Below are 20,408 nucleotides of genomic sequence, written 5' to 3' on the forward strand. Positions count from 1 at the left end.
ATTTGGCAGAACACACACCAGTCCTCATTAAGAGATCAGCAGTGGAAAGGTGAACAGCTTCAAGTTCCTGGGCATAACATCTCTGAAGATCTATCCTGGGTCCAACATATTGATATAATTACACAATAGGGACATCAGGGGCTATATTTCATTTGGAGTTTGAGAAGATTTGGTATGTCACCAAAGACTAGCAAATTTCCAGATTAACTGTTCATCACTGAATGGTGTGGAGGCTCCAATGCACAAGATTGCAAAAACCTGTAGAGGGCTACAAACTCAGACAGATCCATCATGAGCATGAGTCTCCCCACCTTCAAGGACATCTTTAAAGACAATGCCTCAGGAAGGTGGCATCCATCATTGGACTCTCAATACCCAGGAGATGTCTTCTCATTACTATCATCAGGAAGGAGTACAGGATCCTGAAGACACACAGTTTTAGGAACACCTTCTTCCACTTTGCCTTCGATTTCTGAATGGCCAATGAATACTTCCTCACTTCCACACATTCTCCCTAATGTTTTTTTCACATTTCAGATAAGAATTTTGTGCAGAAATAAGTGGCAAAGTAGAAGCAATGAATTAAATATGTTTAAACCTTATTATGAATTTCTATGTGCAAGTGCTATTTTCATTTAGTTTTGCTGGTTAAAAATCTTGTCAATAACCAAAATTAGTTTTGCCTAACATCTATGAAAACCAATAGAGCACCTGCAGACTGAACTGAAAAAAATTCAGTGTTTAGCGAAGAGTGTTTGTGAATGTCCGAGATTGCTTGCTTATGGTCCAAGCTAGTAGCGAAGGCACTTTGTGGGATAGAGAGGTTTGGGAGACTTGGGATTTGGAGATATGGGTTATTAACATTTGACATTGACGCTGGAACCAGCAATAACACAAGAGCCCTGGAAACTAAACTCTTCCATCATGTGGTGCCACAGTAGAGAAGCAGTTCGTACAATCCTATTACAGGTCAGACTGGAGTTTGGAGTTGAACGGAGTTTGTACATTTTCCCCTGAAACACATGAGTTTCCTCTCATATTTCAAAGACATACCAGTTAGTAGGTTAATTGGTGATTGTAAACTGTCCTGTGATTGGTCTACGGTTGATGTACAGCACAGCACAGTGGGTCAGAAGGTCTTATTCTTCTCTGTTCTCTAAATAAAATAAATGTGTGTAGGCTGCATCCAGACCAGCAGAACATTCCACTGCCCAGCAGAGGGCAACCCAACTCCACCCAACAGACACAGGAGATGCAGGACACCGAAAGCCGAAACTACTGGAGGAACTTGGCCAACATCTGTGGATGTAAATGGATAGTCGATCTAGCTGAATTCACAATTATCCCCTCAAAATGAAAGGTTTCAAACCAAAACAACAGCTGACCATTTCTCTCCAGAGGGTGGCAAGGTAGCGTAACGGTTGGTATAATGCTTTACCACACCAGCGATTGGAAGATCATGGTTCAATTCCGGCTGCTGTCTGTAAGAAATTTATACATTCTTCCTGTGACTGCATGTGATTCCTCTGTGTGCTCCAGTTTCCTCCCACATTCCAGAAACACACTGGTTATGGTTAGTAGGTTGTGGGTATGCTAGGTTGGCACCAAGTGCATAGCAACGCCTGCAGACTGCTTCCCAGTACATCTTCAGACTGTGTTGGTTGTTGATGCAAATGCTTCATTTCTTTGTATGTTTTGAGGTACATTTGACAAAGCTAAGCTTTATCTTATCTTAGATGCTGCCAAGCTGTTGAGTTCCCTCTGGAGTAATCAAAGCTGACAAGGTAATTTGCTATAAGGAGTTGGAGGAGAGGGCTGAGATTGGCAGCTGAAAGGTGTCTGCATTTATTGGACTAATGAAGACAACGTACTTCCATATTGTTCCCTGTCTCTTTTTGTACTTGCACTATTTGTCAGTCTTTGTGCATAGTTTTTCATTGATTGTACTTCTTTGTTCTACTGTGAATACCTAAAAGAAAATGAATCTCAAGGTAGTATTTGACAAGTATCCTGACAAGTTGCATAATGGACTGGTACAGCAACATGAATGCACAGGAACAGTTGTGAGTTCTTCCCAATACCTCGCAGTCACATCCCTCCCCACCATTGTTAGTAACTACGGGAGGTACTGCTTCAAGAAGGTAACATTTATTATGAAAGATCCACACCATCCAGATCATGCCATCGTTTCACAGACAACACGTACAAAATGCTGGAGGAACTCAGCAGGACAGGCAGTATCTACAGAAAAAAGTGCAGTAGACATTTTGGCTCGAGACCCTTCATCAAAACTTGTGAAGGCTGGGAGAATGAGCAAGAAAGTGGCAGATGGAATAGACTGTAGGGAAGGGTATGGTCATACACTTTAGCAGAAAGTCGCGGGTGTATACTATTCTCTAAGTGGGGAGAAAATTCAAAAATCAGATGCAAAAGGACTTGGAAGTACTCGTGCAGGGTTCCCTAAAGGTTAACCTGCAGGTAAGGATGGCAAATGTAAATTTAGTATTCATTTCGAGGGGACTAGAATATAACAGCGTGGACGTAACGCTATATAAGGCATTGGTCAGACCACATTTGTGAGCAGTTCTGGGCCCCTTGTCTAAAGGATAGAAACATGGAAACCCTACAGCACGATACAGGCCCTTTGGCCCACAAAGCTGTGCCGAACATGTCCTTACCTTAGAACTACCTAGGCTTACATGTAGCCCTCTATTTTTCTAAGCTCCATATATCCATCTAGGAGTCTCTTAAAAGACCCTATAGTTTCCGCCTCCAACAGCGTCGCCGGCAGCCCATTCTGCACACTCTTTACTCTCTGCATTAAAAGCTTACCCCGACATCTCCTCTGTATTTACTTCCAAGCACCTTAAAACTGTGCCCTCTTCTGCTAGCTATTTCAGCCCTGGGAAAAAGCCTCTGACTATCCACGTGATCAATGCCCCTCATTATCTTGTACACCTCTATCAGGCCACCTCTCATCCTCCGTCACTCCAAGGAGAAAAGGCCGAGTTCACTCAACCTATTCTCATAAGGCATGCTCCCCAATGCAGGCAACATCCTTGCAAATCTCCTCTGCACCCTTTATATGGTTTCCTCATCCTTCCTCTAGTGAGGCGACCAGAACTGAGTATAGTACTCCAAGTGGGGTCTGACCAGGGTACTATATAGCTGCAACATTACCTCTCAGCTCCTAAACTCAATCCCACGATTGATGAAGGCCAATGCATCGTATGCCTCAACCACAGAGTCAACCTGTGTAGGACCCCAAGATCTCTCTGATCCTCCACACTGCCAAGAGTCTTGCCATTAATGCTGTATTCTGCCATCATATTTGACCTACCAAAATGAACCATCTCACACTTATGTGGGTTGACCTCCATCTGCCACTTAACTCAGCCTAGTTTTGCATCCCATCGATGTCCCACTGTAACCTCTGACAGCCCTCCACAGTATTCACAAACCCCCAACCTTTGTGCCATCAGCAAATTTACTAAACCATCCCTTCACTTTCTCATTCAGGTCATTTATAAAAATCACAAGGAGTATGGGTCCCAGAACAGATCCCTGAGGCACACCACTGGTCACTGACCTCCATGCAGAATATGACCCGTCAACAACCACTCTTTGCCTTCTGTGGGCAAGCCAGTTCTGGATCCAGAAAGCAATGTTCCCTTGGGTCCCATGCCTCCTCCTTGAGACTGAGGTTCTTGAGAACGATTCCACAAAAGGAAAAGTTAATGCATGGAGCATTTTATAGCTCTGGTCATACTCGCTGGAGTTCAGAGAACGGTGGGGGTGTGGAATCTCTCTGAAACCTATTGAATATTGAAAGGCCTTTATAGAGTGGATGTGGAGAGGATGTTTCCGATAGTGAGTCCAGGACCAGCGGGTACCACCTCAGAATAGAGGGGTGTCCATTTAGAAGAGAAATGAGGACATTCTTTAACTAGAGGGTAGTGAATCTGTGGAATTCATTGCCACATAGCTATGGATGTCAAGTCATTGAGTATACTTAAAGCAGATGTTCACTCACAAGGCCGTCAAATGTTATGTCCAAAGGGCAGGAGAATATAGTTGAGGGGGATAATGGGTCAGCCATGATGGTATGGCAGAGCAGACTCAATAGGCCAAATGGCCTAATTCTGCTCCTATGTCTTATGGTCTTAAATGTACTTGTGTATTTGACAATAAATCTGAATTTGACGCTGGCACCACACCTGATAATTCTCTTCTCCCTCTTTTTGCTCATGGCCTTAGCCAGCCCCACATTTTAGCTCACAAACACAAGAGACTCTGCAAATGCAGATCTTGAGTGATACAGAATGCTGGAGGAATTTAGCACAGGCAGCATCTATGGAGAGGAATATACAGTGCACTGATTATTCCTCTATGTTGATGCTGACTGACCTGCTGAGTTCCTTCAGCATTTTGTGTGCATTGCTCATTTCAGCACTCAAAACGTCATTCCAGAAATTCTTCCCAAGCCTCTCCCTCCAAAATGCCTTGAGGTCTACACAGTAACCATTGTGCCTGCAATAAAAATTCAAGGGTGTCAGTCTGATGAGGTAAAGACCAGATCCAAACAGAAAAGAAATGAGGAAAGTAATGTTGTATTCCAGCTCAGTACTGACTAGATAGGAAAGGTCAAAAAGGAGTTGATCGGAAGAATCAAATTGTAAAGAGGAGCTTATGGGTCATAATGTTTTGATTACCGTGGGCACTTGTTAATCGGCATAGTGACAAAGAGATAATAAAAGTCAATATAATGATAATTAAGGGAGTATTGTGGGAAGAGGGATTCCCATTATATGGAATATTGGCATGCGTTGTAAAAGCAAGGATATAATACAGAAGTATTGGGTCAGACCACATTTGAAACATAGTGAGTAGTTTGGGGCCTGTTATCCAAGATTGTAAGAGTGCAGAGAAAATTTATGAGTAGGTTATCAGGACCTTAATTATGGGAAAATGCTGAACAGGATAGGACATTATTCCCTAGAGCACAGGAGAGTAAGAGGAGATTTGATAGAGTTATACAAAATTATGAGGGGTATAGACAGGATAATACAAGCAGGCTTTTTCCATTGAGGTTGGATGAGACTAGAAATAGAGGTCATGGGTTGAGGGTGAAAAGTGAAATACTAAGGAACATGAGAGGAACCATCTTCACTCAGAAGGTAGTGAACAAGCTGCCAATGCAAGTGGTGGATTCTGGTTTGATTTCAACATACATGAAGGATTTAGATAGGTACATGAATCTGTGGAATTCAAGGCCACACTCAGTTGGGGTGGTCAAGTCACTGGGTATATTTTAATTTAAGACTGAAAGGTTCTTGATTAGCAAGGGCGTCAAATTTTATGGCGAGAAGGCAGAAGGTTGGGGCCAAAAGATTCAGATTTATTTATCTCATATATCAAAACATACAGTGAAATTCAACATTTGTATTAACAGGAGACACAAACTAAAGAAGTGCTGGGGGCAGCTCACAAGTTCAAAGTTAATTTTATTATCAAAGTACGTATATGCCACCAAATACTACCCTGAGATTCGCTTTCTTGCGGGTATTTACAGTACAAGTACAATAGAATCAATGAAAAGTTATACACAAAGACTGACAAAATGTGCAAATACAAAAAGAAACAATCAATAATAATAAATAAAACTGAGAACATGAGTTGTAAAATTATTGAAAGCTAGTCCATAAGTTGTGGTCAGTTATCAGTTCAATGTTGTGATGAGTGAAGTTGTCTATGGTGCTTCAGGAGCCTGATAGTTCAGGGTCAATAACTGTTCCTGAACCTGGTGGTGTCATACATCCTTCCCAATGGTAGCAGTGAGAAGAAAGCATGGCCTGGATGGCGGGCGGCTCCTTGATGATAGGTGCTCCTGTGACGGTGCTCTTTGTAGATGTGCTCAATGGTGGGTAGTCTTTTCCTGTGATGGAGTGGGGTGTACCACCACTTCCAGTGCATCATCACACATTCCAGTGCCAACATAGCATGCCCACAATGTTCAGCAGAAAACACAAACAACAAGTACATGAATAGGTAAGTTTTAGAGGGATATGTGTCAAAAAAAACTAGCTCAGCTAGGCAACTTGGTCAGCAAAGACAAGTTGGGCCAAAGGGCCCATTTCTGTGTAATCAAACTCTATGAATCTAACTAGTTCCACAATCAGCCATGAATACCCATCTTTAATTTAATTTTAATTTGCTTCATACAAATCACTGCAGTAGCTAATACAAGGGGACATAATTTTAAAACAAGGTAGACTGCCTCCATCTACAGCTGCATTAAAGCAAGATGTGCAAGTGCTGCGGGTTGCTCTTGTAGGAATGTGGCTCCAGGACAACATCCCAAGCCCAAGCACCATCAAGCTACAGGCCATGACACTCAGGGACATGAACTATATAAAAACACAAAATGCTGGCAGAACAAGGCAGGCCAGACAGCATCTATGGGAGGAGGTAGTGACGACGTTTCGGGCCGAAACCCTTCATCAGGAGTGAAGTAACATGGGATGGTTGAGGGAAGATAAGAAGTGGGGGGAGGGATGAAGTAGAGAGCTGGGAAGTGATAGGCTGGAGGGAAATGGGCTAGGGGGGAAGGTGGCGAATTATGGGAACTAAAAGAGAAAGAGAACCAGACTAAAATTATAGATAGGGATGAGGTGGGGTGGGGGCAGGGGTATCAATGGAGGTCTGTGAGTTGAATGTTCACGCCGGCAGGTGGGAGGCTACCTAGGCGGGAGATAAGGTATTGCTCCATCAACCTGCGTGTAGCATCATCTTGATGGTAGAGGAGACCATGGACAGACATATCGGAGTGGGAGTGGTCTGTGGAATTGAAGTGTGTGGCCACAGGGAGATCCCACCACTGCTGGAGGACTGAGCGCGGGTGTTCGGCGAAACCCTCTCACAGTCTGCGGCGGGTCTCCCTAATGTATAAATGGCCACATCGGGAGCACCGGATACAGTATATCACCCCAGTTGACTCGCAGGTGAAGTGGTGCCTCACCTGAAAGGACCGTCTGGGGCCTAGGATGGTGGTGAGGGAAGAAGTGTGGGGCAGGTGTAGCACTTCTTCCGTTTGCAGGGATAAGTGCCGGGAAGGAGGTCGGTGGGAAGGGATGGGGGGTATGAATGGGACAAGGGAGTCGTGTAGGGAGCGATCCCTGCGGAAAGCCGAGAGTGGGGGGGGGGGAGGGGAAGATGTGTCTGGTGGTGGGATCCCGTAGGAGGTGGCGGAGGTTACGGAAGATCATACGTTAGATCTGCAGGCTGGTAGGATAGGTGAGGACCGGGGGACTCTATCCCTGGTGGGGGGATGGGGTGAGGGCAGAGGTGCATGAAATACGGGAGACATGATGGAGGGCAGAGTTGATAGTGGATGAAGGGAAGCCCCTTTCTTTAAAAAAGGAAGACATCTCCTTTGTCCTAGAATGAAAGGCCTCATCCTGAGAGCAGATGCGGCGGAGGAATTGAGAGAAAGGGATAGCATTTTTGCAGGAGATAGGGTGGGGGTTGGAATAGTCTAGGTAGCTGTGGCCCGACATGAACTATATATTTGTTTTTGGGAACTGTTTATGTTTTACTGCTATTATATGTGCTTTGTGCTGTGTGTGACTGAGTACTGTGTCTTGTACCTTGGCTATGGAAGAAACCTGTTTCGTTTGGCTGTATTTATACGTATGGTTGAGTGACAATTAACCTTGAAGGTGATAAGAGGAAAATATAGGGGGATCTTAGAGGCAAGTTCTTAACACAGAGGGTGATAAGTGCCTGAAACACCCTGCCAGTGGTACTGATAGAGGCAGATCTACCTCTACAGATGTTCTAAAGTTGCTGGCAAAATCAATTTGCATAGCTTATCATGACAGGATAAAGAACACCCACCTGTTTAAAGGTAAATGATATAGTGAATTGATACTGGACACAGTAGGTCCACCTGCTTAAACTTCTCTTTCTTTGATAAGTTGGTGGGGGTCCTTTCTTCAACTTGGTCAGTGGCAGGAACTAGAGTTGCTTGTGAATGCAGCCTCTGGACAAGTTTGTTCAACATGTGCAATGCTAAAAAGGTCAACAATGTATGGTAATGCAGAACTCTCACAGTAACAAAGTTCAATATGTTCTGAATATTTGAGGCTTTGAATAGTTCCTATCATCACTTTGCCTCCTTTATTTTTCTATTTGGGAGAAAACGCCTAATTTGGCAAAAAATTATCAATAAATCCCAAGAGGCACATTTACCCACAGAGAATATCCATGGTGCTCAACAGAAGAGTGTTTGGTCATGTCAAACAAGAGCCTCAGGCCGTCTATATATGCTAATGTTTGCATCAAAAAATATCTGAAGCCACACTCCTAATTATTGGCTGTCAAATCTCCTTGAACAGGAACAGGAAGATGACCACAGTCCAATATTCATTTTATAAGGTTTTTCTTTGAAACCACAAGAACCTTCTCAAGCCTCATTTAGAAATTTTTGGCTGAAAGTCTGCTGTGGATATAAAATCCATGAGAATGCACCATTTATAACTTGATTCTGGAAAGATTTTACTGATTTATAGTTGAAGCCAAAGTGAAAACAAAATGAGATGGGGGCAGATCACAAGGGAAAGGCTATTACTTGTTTTTTATAGAGACGAGGATGACGATGACTAGCTCAGAAATGGGCACTGTTTCACACTTTGCCTCATATAACATACCAATACAAACTAAGGAATGATGAAAATTAACAGTTTTACGACCCTGCAGCCAGATGGCAATATTTTCCAACTATTTATATACTGTATATATAAAGATTAACATTTGGGGGTTTAAGTCAACAGTCTCACTGCAAATGTAATGCACAGACAAATAATACTTCGGTACAAATTGTTCCAAGGGACTTCAGCTAACTTAAACAGGAATTCCAGAGCATTCTCAATAGCATTGAAATGAAATTTCAAACATTTTATGTATGAATGGAATATAAACAAGTAATCTGTGTTTGAATATTTGAACCTTCTGAAAAAGCCAAAAGATAAAAATCAGATATGGCAATGTTAAATTTTAATCAGAATTTATTTATGTAACATATTACACAAAATTATAATGCTTAAAAAAGCTGAAAAAATAAAAAAAATCAGCATGCAAATTCATGGTACGGAAATGCTGTAAACATACTGTATATTAAAACAAATGTGCTTTTAAAAATTGGAGCCACCTGCGCTAAAGGAGATTTTTATTCTGTATAAGAAACTATGATTAATCACTTTGGCACTGAATTGTTTGGATTCTCCTGAAAATATGTAAAATTATAGATAACACTTCCCATTAGCCCACAACTGTGCTCCAGGGAAAAAAAGGAATTTATGTAATCAGGCCAGGGATAAAATCCACAAATTATAAATACTTAGCTCAAATTGTATTTGAGGTAAATGAAATTAAGGATGGAATTAACAAATCAGCAATCCTAAGCACAATTCCAATCACAAGTAAGTGTGTGTGTGTGTGTGTCTGTGAGTATGTGTGTGCGCCTTAACTCCTGGTGGAGTTGTCGGGGCGCCGTCATGACAAGCTTTTTGTACTGATCTTTTTGGTGATTGCTCATCGTGCGGCACGCATCTGAAACCTGGCGGAGTCCATCCCTTGCCATGTTTTTTTTACGAGGTCGAGTTGCTAGCCTCAACCCAGGCATGGATGGAGAGCGTGCAAAGGTGCTGGTCAGATTCGAACTCGAGACCTCTCGCCCCGAAGTCCAGTGCTGATGCCACTATGCCACCAGCCGGCGTAACTCAAATAGTATATGAAGGAATTATAAACTGTCAGCAAGATTAAAAAGTTGAGTTTGTACACTTGGTACAAAATGGGATTTTCCATTGATCCTGAGGGGAGAAACTACACATGGAAGTTCTGACCTTCCTTCACTAGTCAGAGTACAAATTGTCCACAGACAGATCCAGTTGTAATTGTGAAGGATTTTGAACATGCCTGTGTATTAAGACTGTCGTTCATCGGTATTGAGAATGGATCAGACAGTAACAGGCAAAAGGCACATGCTTTCTGTAAATACAGTCATCGGCACATCACAGTTAAACAGTTCACAATTGCAAGGCAAAACAATGATTAAACAGACAAGTGGCAGATTCTTCAACATTTATCCACAGCAAGGTCAATATTGTGTAACCCACCTAAGTTGCCTGTGCTAGGAGTTTTTCTCAGGTGATGGTATTCAAGGTGATGAATACACCAATGACAACAAATGTTTTCAGCCCAGCAACTTGACGTTTATGTACATTTAGTACATACACATACAACCTGAAATGCCACAGTAATTAGATATATTTAAAAATCATTGCTTTACAAAATTTAGCAGTTAGTAACTGAAATTAAGTATTTTATCAACCTTTCAGCAACACGCTCAGAACTTCATTGCTCCCTCCCCTCCACAAAATGATTATATTGTACCATAAATGTTCTTATGAGAACATTATACTTAGATAACAGTAGTGTAGAGGACCATAAATCAATTTGCCTGCGCTTATCATTCAGAGCACCAGTGCCATAAATTGGTTGTAATGACACCCTTAATTTAGAATAAAATGCAATGAAGCACTAACAATTGAAGACCCTCTGATTAATGTCGAACATTAAATAGAAGACTCGATGCAAACAAATACGACGTGATCAAACTTTCGTCCCTTGACATGTTACACCTAGAGTTAATCATAACATCAAATCAAGCACTTTCCCACAATGTTCCATTCTTACACCATATGAATTCTTGCAACAGACAACATTTTCTTCTTCAAAATGCACAGAAACACATCAGGGCTTTAGAACTACATTGAGCAGGTAATTATTACCACTACATTACAACCATACTAAACAGGAGCATTACTGCAATATGCTCGTCTCTGTCATTAAGGCAAACGTTTTTCATTAGAATATAAAATTTCTTCAAGGGCGATTTAGAAATCCCACTTTAAAGGTAACTTCCAAAAAATGCTATGTAAGCAATTATGTTTGGATTACTCAATTTAATTAAAATTTCAAAAGTTGGCTTCTCAAGGTCTAATGTTCACCCAAAACCAGCCCACTAAAGTCCCATAAAACCACGTCTTCATATAAATCTTCCTTCCAGTTTCCGTCATGAGCATGGGGACTGTCAGACCACAAAGAAAGAGCAGGGATGGCAGAGTCCTCAGAAGGCTCAACTGTGATGGGCGTCCTTCTCCAAGAAATCTGTACTTCTTCTGTTCATGATCTGCTTCGTAGAACTCTGAAAGCAACCTGTCAAAGAGGAAGTGAAACAAACAAGGGAAGCTTCAATTCAAACAAGAGTTGTCAGTAACATGCCTCAAAAGCCCAACAGCTTCCCTACTTCATATTCCTTAAGCTAAAACCTTCAGCTTTAAGAACGCAAAGGTAGCTCTAGTAAAGGCATTAACAATGCACTGCTCAGGCTCAGAAAATGTCACATAGCAACATTAACACTTGAACAGTAATTAAACATCTTATATTCACCAAGTGTAGAACAGACACTGTCCTGGGAACCTGGTTTGGTTCTGAGAGCAAAATGCATTTGTCATAGGCTTGAGAGCAGGATCACCATTTGAGGGAGGTGGTCATGGTTTTTCTCTGGAGAGGAAAACTTTAAAGAAAATAAGTGGAATTGATAAGAAGTTCCCTTGGTCCTCTCTCTACCTGGGTGTTTGCTCAACTTTCAACATTAGATCACATTTCAAGCCCTTGTAACACAAAGATTGGTGTACAAGATTAGATGCTGCTTGCTATATGTTCCAGTTATGGCTTCGTTAATGGCATTCCCAAAATATAGGTGGGATATCAGAGTGATAGGTGTGTGGAACGCCCTGCCACGAGTGCAGATACATTAGGGGCATTTACAAAATTCTTAGAGAGGCACATGAATGACAGAAAGATGAAGGCTATGGGGGAAGAGAAGAGTTAGATTGATCTTAAGAGCAGGTTAAAAGGACAGCACAGATCATGGACTTAAGGGCATGTTCTGTTCTATAATTATCTATGTTTCTACATTGTGTGTTCTGTCCCACCCCAGAAATCTAACAGCATGGGTGCTGCGCTGTCAGAGACCACATCACTTGCTGAAATATTAAACCAGGGCCCGCAGTTGACATTGCAAAGCCATAGTGCGGTTTTGCAGACGGACAAATATTCAGCAGATGCAGTCTGGAAGAAATAATAAATATACATGCAGATTCTTAATAATTCAAATAGAAATACATAAGGATAGATCAACAGCTCATGCAAAGTTATCTGGATCGCGGCCAGTGCATAAGCTTGTGACTTGATCTTTACAATTCTTTAATGCTTCCAGACAAAACTCAAACTGAAGCATGCACTTTGCAGAAATTGACGAGGTACCATTGCTTTAAATGTAAAAGGTACTCCAGACATTTCTGGCTTGAGTACACCATGACCTGACTGGAACTGGAACATAGCTCCTGAAGGTGCACGGCTTCAACTCTCAATACTTTGGGAAGACTTCTAAGGAAAACTATTGAAGACTATTCTGAGCTTTCATTTATATCAGCTGAAGATGCCACGTGTTTGTGAGGAGGAAAGCAACAGAGACACTTTCACAGCAGTTTGTAAATTAATATAACTACATAACAAGTTCCCAAAATACCTCAGGCTGTCAAGAAACGAAACAAATACTACCAGCATAGACCAAGATTGGAGGCATAGTCGACAGCAAGAAAGGCCATCAAAACCTGTAATAGGACCTGGACCAAATGGGAAAATGGGCAGAAAAATGGCAGATGGAATTTAATACAGACAAGCGTGAGATGTTACATTATGACTGGACAAACCAAGGTCAGACTTAAATAATGAACTGAGGTGTGCGGTAGAACAGAGGGATCTGGAATTACATATCCATGATTCCTTGAAAGTGGTGCCATAGTTAGATAGAGTTGTTAAATAGGCTTTGGCATATTGTCCTTCATATATCAAAGTATTGAGTACAGGAGTTGGGATGTTATGTTGAAGTTGCATAAGACGCTGGTGAGGCCTAATTTGGAGCACTGTGTTCAGTTCTGGTTACCTACCTACAGAAAAGATAGTAACAAGATTGAAAGAGTGCAGAGAAAAATTACGAGGATGTTGAAAACTTGAGTTGAATAGGCATTTGGCTTCGTCTATAATCTTCTCGCTATCCTCCTTCCCCTCCTCTTACCTTTTTATTCTGGCACCTTCCCCCTTCCTTTCCAATCCTGAAGAAGGATCTCGGCATGAAACATCAACTGTTAATTAATTTCCATGAATGCAGCCTGACCTGTTGACTTCCTCTAGCATTTTGTATGTGTTGCTTTGAATAGGTTAGGACTTTATTCTCTGGATTGCAAGAGAATGAAAGGAGATCTTATAGAATTCTACAAAATTATGAGGGGTATAGATAGGGTAAATACTTTTTTCCTTATCCAGGCTTTTTTCCCTCAGGTTGGGTAAGACTAGAACTAGAGGTTAAAGGTTTAGGGTGAAAGTTGAAATAGTTAAAGGGAACCTGAGCAAGTACTTCTTCACTCAGAAGGTGGTGACTGTGTGGAATGAGCTGCTTTCAAAAATGATGGACACAGGTTTGGTTTCAACATTTGAGATGTTTGGACAGGTAACTAGATGGGAGGGTATGGAGGGCTGTGGTTCAGGTGCAGGTCAATGAGAGAAGACAGTAAAAGAGGTTGGCATGGCCCAGATGTGCCGAAGGGTCTGATTCTATGTTGTGCTCAATGACTCTCACCTTTTCTAATGCCTATACCCTGATCTAACTTCATCTTATATGCCTATTAGTATTTAATATGTTGCTCTGGTTACATTACAACACGATGAAAACAGAGCATATTTCAGTTTAAAAATGTGCATTTCAACAATAATCTTTGTAGGCTTGAGCTCAGATCATAAATTATATAATAGGCCAAGTAATATTACCTCCAGTCAGCACCTCAAGGCAAGGAGCAAATTCCTGGAGTTTGTCAGGAGGTTAAAATAACGCAGATGGTAGAATTAATTGTCGTATAACATAAATGCAGTGTACCAAAAATTATTTCCAGTATTTACAACCAGGCACTCACACAATAGGCTTTTGAGGGATTCACTTAAATCTTCTTCAATGAAAAGCTGGGAATGCGGGGTTAGAGTCAGATAAGCATGCACACAGAAGAGCCGTCGGCTCAGGCAGAGTACTAAAAGGGAGACAGCACAATGGAGCAGTGAGTAGAGCCAATGCCTCACAGCACCAGGAACTTGGGTTCAATCCTCATTTCTGGCAATGTGTGGAGTTCACATGCTCCCCCTGTGACTATGTGGGTTTTCTCTGAGTGTCTCGCTTCTCCCACATCCCAAAGATGTGTAAATTGCCCCATGCAGGTGAGTGATAGAATTCTAAATTCAAAGTAAAATTTATTATCAAATTATGTATATGTTAAAAAAAAGATCTAATGCTTTCCTGGCATATATGGCGAATAAACTCTTCTCAGGCATCCAGTCAGGCCAAGTTATCAATTATAATTTACGTTGCAATGACAAACTCTGCCATTTTGATCAGGGATGATGCCTGGACAAGTCTAGTATGGTGGTATTTATACCCCCATAGTCCATCCCTCCTAACTGCTTTCTCCTCATTTAATCAGGTTTCCGCATCCACCTTGTTTACAATCAACTTCTAGTTCTTACTTAGAGCAAGACCTTCATCTTTGTTAAAGTTCTTCACCCTCTAACTTTATTTCAATGGCTTTCTTTACCAGGTGTTCCCAAAAGCCACTGGCACAGCTCAGTAGTTTTGTGCTGTTGAATTTAATCCTACGACCATTGCGAATGCAATAGACAACAGACAATAGGTGCAGGAGTAGGCCATTCAGCCCTTCAAGCTAGCACCACCATTCAATGTGATCATGGCTGATCATCCACAATCAGTACCCCGTTCCTGCCTTCTCCCCATATCCCTTGACTCTGCTATCTTTGCAATATTCTGTTACCGCCAATTTCTCTTATGTTTTGATGACAAACTCTGTCATCTTCATAATGTCTAATTAGGTGGTAATTATACCTCTGTACACCCTCCCTTCTGATTGGTTAGTTTTCACATCAACTGGCGTTTGCAGAACACCGCATTCGCAATGGCCATAGGATTAACTTCGACAGCACAAAACTAGTGTGCTGTGCCAATGGCTTTTGGGAACACCTGATAAAGGAAGCCAATGAAATATAATTAAGAGGAAAAGAATTTTAACAAAGACAAAGGGAGTATAAATACCACTGGACAAGACATGCCCAGACATCATCCCTGATGAAGGTGGCAGAGTTTGTCATCGAAACGTCGGTTATAACTGATAACCTGTACTCGGCTGGAAGCCCCCAACAGTTTACTTGTACATATATTTTACCATATACTATCTTGAGAATTATTTTCTTGCAGGCAATTACAGGAAAATTAAAAAATACAATAGAATTTACGAAAAACTATACAGTAAATAAACAAAGACTGACAACCCATGTGCAAAAGAAAGGCAAATTGTGCAAAAAAATACTGAGAACATGAGTTGTGAAGAATGAACATGAATTGCAACGAGGACACACTTTCATGGTCTCTTCATCTCATGTTCTTGATATTTATTGCTTAGTTATTTATTATTATTTTTCTTTTTTCTTTCTTTTTGTATTTACTCAGTTTGTTATCTTTTGCACATAAGCTGTATATCTATCTTGTTAGGTACAGTGTTTCATTGATTCTATTGTGTTTTACGTATTTACTGTAAATTCCCACAAGAAAATTATTGTACATGTTGACATATATGTACTTTGAACTCAGAGTTGATGGGAATGTAAGTGCAACAAAATGGGTGGGGAGGTGGGTATTGTGCAAATGGGTGAGGACATAACTCTGTGATTTGTATCTCTATAACTCGAGCGACTCAAATTGGAAAGAACTGAGGTAAGAGTGGGTGGTGTGCATTGAGAGCAGCGGGAGTCAGAGGACCAGGCTGAACACAAGTGTGTAAGAGTTGGATCAAAAAATTTTTACCTCCTTCCCTTCTGCCACATCAAATGTGTTTAAGCTTAACTACGTCACATATCCTTTAGATATTTTAAACTACTGAAACACTTGCTAAAACCATGCAAAGCTAATTTATTGCAACATACCTTCAAATAATTATTCACAGATAAGAAACGCAACCAACTTTTTGGGAGTTCAGTATTTTAGATGAATAACCTGCAACTTTTTAAAAGTTGCACTACACCATTCCTCACTGTAATATATTTAAACAGTACCACATTTTCACTTCATGTGTGAGAATACATGGTCTCAAAGACCTATGAAATGAATAGTTCATTTAAATCTGAAGCAATACCTGCAGTTGAAAATTAACTATTGCAAAAATAGTACGTTTACAGTATAAAAAGTGCGACTACTAACCTGTCTTTAACTTCGAAGCGTTCATGTAACCATCTCTTCAAGAAAATAGTTTCCTCTGGAATTTCTTTTAGATCTATACGTTCGAAGAAAATGTGTATCCTTGGACACTCCCTGCACAAGAATTCTGTGAAAAAAATAAAACTTTGATTAACACTGAAAAAAGCTGTGAACTTTGCTAATAATTTTTGTTTCAAACTAACAGATTAAATAGTTTAGGTGATTCAGAGACATTGTGAAAACAATGTTTTCATCTATTTCTAACACAAAACACTGATTTGATTCTGCAGAATCAAGTGCTTACTTCTCATTACTACCATCAAGGAGAAGGTAGAGGAGCTTGAAGACAACCACTCAATGTTTCAGGAATAGTTTCTATTTCCTGAGGAGACTGAGGTCCTTTAACATCTGCCAGACGATGCTGAGGAAGTTCTACAAGTCTGTGGTGGCCAGTGCTATCATGTTTGCTGTTGTGTGCTGGGGCAGCAGGCTGAGGGTAGCAGACATCAACAGAATCAACAAACTCATTCGTAAGGACGGTGATGTTGTGGGGGTGGAACTGGACTCTCTACAGTGGTGTCTGAAAAGAGGATGCTGTCCAAGTTGCATGCCATCTTGGACAATGTCTTCCATCCACTCCATAATGTACTGGTCAGGCACAGGAGTACATTCAGACAGAGACTCATTCCACTGAGATGCAACACCGAGCGTCATAGGAAGTCAATCCTATCTGGAAATATAGATCTATAATTCCTTGAAAAGGGCATCACAGATATTGTGCACAGTTTTGGTCATCTAACTACAGAAAAGATGTAAATAATATTGAAAAAGTGAACAAAAAATGTACAAGCATGGAGTCATAGAAAAATACAGCACAGAAAAAGGCCTTTTGGCTCATCTAGTCCATGCTGAACTATATAAGCTGCCTACTCCAACTGACCTGAACTGAGACCATAGCCTCCATACCCCTACCATCCATGTACCTATCCAAACTTCTCTTAAACTTCGAAATCAAGCTTGCATTCACCACTAGTGCTGGCAGCTTTTTCCACACTCTCTCCATCTTAAGAGAAGAAATTTCCCCTCATGATCCCTTTAAACATTTCACTCTTTACCCTTAATCCATGATCTCTGGTTGTAGTCCCACCCAACCTCGATGGAAAAAGCCTGGTTGTATTTACCCTATCTATACCCCTCATAATTTTGTATCCCTCTATCATATCTCCTCTCAATCTTCTACGTTCCAAGGCATAAAGTCTTAACCTATTTAATCTTTCCTTGTAACTCAGGTCCTCCAGACCTGGCAACATCCTTGTAAATTTTCTCTGTACTCTTTGAACCTTGTTCACATCTTTCCTGTGGGGAAGTGAACAAAACTGCACACAATACTCCAAATTAGGCCTCAACAATGTCTTATACAACTTCAACATAACGTCCCATCTCCTGTATGTGATGCAACCTTCAACAAATTATGGACCTGTATTCCCATATCCTTTTGTTCTGCCACACTCCTCAGTGCCCTACCATTCATAGTGCAAGACCTATACTTGCTGGTCTTGCCGACATGCAACACCTCACATTTGTCTGCATTAAGTTTCATCTGCCATTTTTCAGCTCATTTCCCAACTGGTCCAGATCACACTGCAAGTCATGATGGCCTTCCTCGCTAGCTACTACACCTCCAATCCTGTGTTATCTGCAAATCTGATGATCCAGTTAACCACATTATCATCCAGATCATTGATAAACAATGGATCCAGCACATTATCATCCAGATCATTGATAAACAATGGATCCAGCACCGATCTCTGTGGCACTACACTTGGCACAGCCTCCAGTCAGAGAGGAAACCATCTACTACCACTCTCTGGCCTCTCCCACAAAGCCAATGCCTAATCCAATTTACTACCTCATCTTGAATGCTGAGCGACTGAACCTGTGTGTCCATCTTCCCATGTGGGACCTTGTCAAATGCTTTTCTGAAGTCTATGTAGACAACATCCACTGCCTTGTTTTTATCAATTTTCCTGGTAACTTCCTCAAAAAATTGTAAGATTGGTTAGACATGACATGCATGCACCAAGCCATATTGACTATCCTTAGCAACACTTGCGACTATCTAGCACAATCCTCACTGATTTGATTTCATGCAAATAACACATTTCACTCTATGTTTTGATGTATATGTGATAAATAAAGCTAATCTTTAATCTTTGAAACCATAGAAATAGGTAATAAATTCTGTTGCTGAAATTTGAAGTGGTGGCAAGAAATTAAGCAGAGAGAAGCAGAAAACACAAGAAACCAATAAATGTGCCACTGATTAATAAACGTAAGCTTGCAAATAATTGAGCTAAAGGGGCTGTCTATTCTTCTAGTTACAGCGTACATTTGTGTGAGACATTGGAAAATATGTTTAATTCTGAAATAGTTTGGACAACTTCCTTATTCCACATCGATTACTCCATGCAGAATATGTAGCAGGACTCATTCAAGTAATAGATGGAATATCGCAGTGTTCTGCAGCAAGTAGAATAAAATGAGCATCAAAAACTGGTCTATCAGCCCTGATATAAGCAAAGGAAAGCAGAAAGTAAAACTACAGCCTAGTGCTATTTTTGTATCATTCGAGGTGGAGGTGATAGTGTGATCCTCGAGATCAGAAAACAAAATCAAGACAGATTAGACCGCAGCAGAACACCAGCTGACTGCAAGCATCTCAGTGTGTATCAACCTACTTTTCTTCATACCTGAATCTTTGTAAAATTCTATCAGCTAGAAAGATAATAGGGGTATTTCAAGATGGAAAAATTACCACAGAGGCACTTTGACAATTATTTGGGTATTATGACTGTCTGAAATTCGTGGTCATATTGACACTGAGGCAGTGTTTTCCTGAGGATTTATATCCTTAATGACTATTCCAAAAACCCTGAGAGCACAATAAGAGTCAAGAATTCACTGCAGAACCCATTTTTAACATCTCAATTCACCATAACTCGTTGTGTTTTGTTTTAAGCCAATTCAGCACCCATCAACACACTTTACCCTGAATCCCTACCTCCTGTAATTTGATAATTTTACAATTTCACTTCTGTACCTATCAACCAGAGAACTGGTAACAGTTTATAAAATTACGAAATGCAGAGATAGGGTTGACTATCAGAACATTTATCTCATTGTAAGAAATGTAAAATACAAGAGGACGTACATAAAGTGAAAGTGAAAGGGGGGTAAGATTTTATTTTAAACACTGAAGTTTAAATACGAGGCATATCAAGACCCTGCTGCCCCCCTCACTGGAACCCCTGCAGTTTGCATACTGTCCCAACTGCTCAAAAGATGACGCCATTGCCATCACCCTCCACCCGGCCCTAACACACCTGGACAAAAAAGACACTTACGTTCGGATGCTGTTCATAGCCTTCAGTTCAGCATTCAACACAATCATCCCTCAGAAACTGATTGGAAAGCTGAGCCTACTGGGCCTGAACACCTCCCTCTGCAACTGGATTCTAGACTTCCTGACTGGGAGACCTCAGTCAGTCCGGATTGGGAGCAGCATCTCCATCACCATCACACTGAGCATGGGGGCTCCCCAGGGTTGCGTGTTTAGTCCACTGCTATTCACTCTGCTGATCCACGACTGTACTGCAACACACAGCTCGAACCATATCATCAAGTTTGCTGTTGACACGACCGTGGTGGGTCTCATTAGCAAGAACGACAAGTCAGCTTACAGAGAGGAGGTGCAGCGGCTAACGGACTGGTGCAGATCCAACAACCTGTCTCTTAATGTGAACAGAACAAAAGAGATGGTTGTTGACTTCAGGAGGGCACGGAGCAACCACTCCCCACTGAACATCGACGGCTCCTCAGTAGAGATTGTAAAGAGCACCAAATTTCCTGGTGTTCACCTGAGGGAGAACCTCACCTGGTCCCTCAACACCAGCTCCATAGCAAAGAAAGCCCA

The 20,408-nt window shown here is 41.2% G+C and overlaps 1 protein-coding gene across 1 annotated transcript in view; it reads right to left on the minus strand.

Annotated features, from left to right (window-relative positions):
* Window positions 1–9,047: 9,047 nt before the first annotated feature.
* The window catches only part of agpat5 (1-acylglycerol-3-phosphate O-acyltransferase 5 (lysophosphatidic acid acyltransferase, epsilon)), a 147,573-nt gene continuing 136,212 nt past the window's right edge, over window positions 9,048–20,408 (minus strand). Inside the window, exons 7-8 of the mRNA XM_059982040.1 lie at window positions 16,439–16,562; window positions 9,048–11,277 (exon numbers count right to left, since the gene is read on the minus strand). Of these exons, the coding sequence (XP_059838023.1) occupies window positions 11,052–11,277; window positions 16,439–16,562 (350 nt within the window). The 3' untranslated portion in view covers window positions 9,048–11,051. The remainder of the gene's footprint in view (window positions 11,278–16,438; window positions 16,563–20,408) is intronic.

This window comes from Hypanus sabinus, chromosome 10 (assembly GCF_030144855.1).
Source record: "Hypanus sabinus isolate sHypSab1 chromosome 10, sHypSab1.hap1, whole genome shotgun sequence".
NCBI lineage: Eukaryota > Metazoa > Chordata > Chondrichthyes > Myliobatiformes > Dasyatidae > Hypanus > Hypanus sabinus.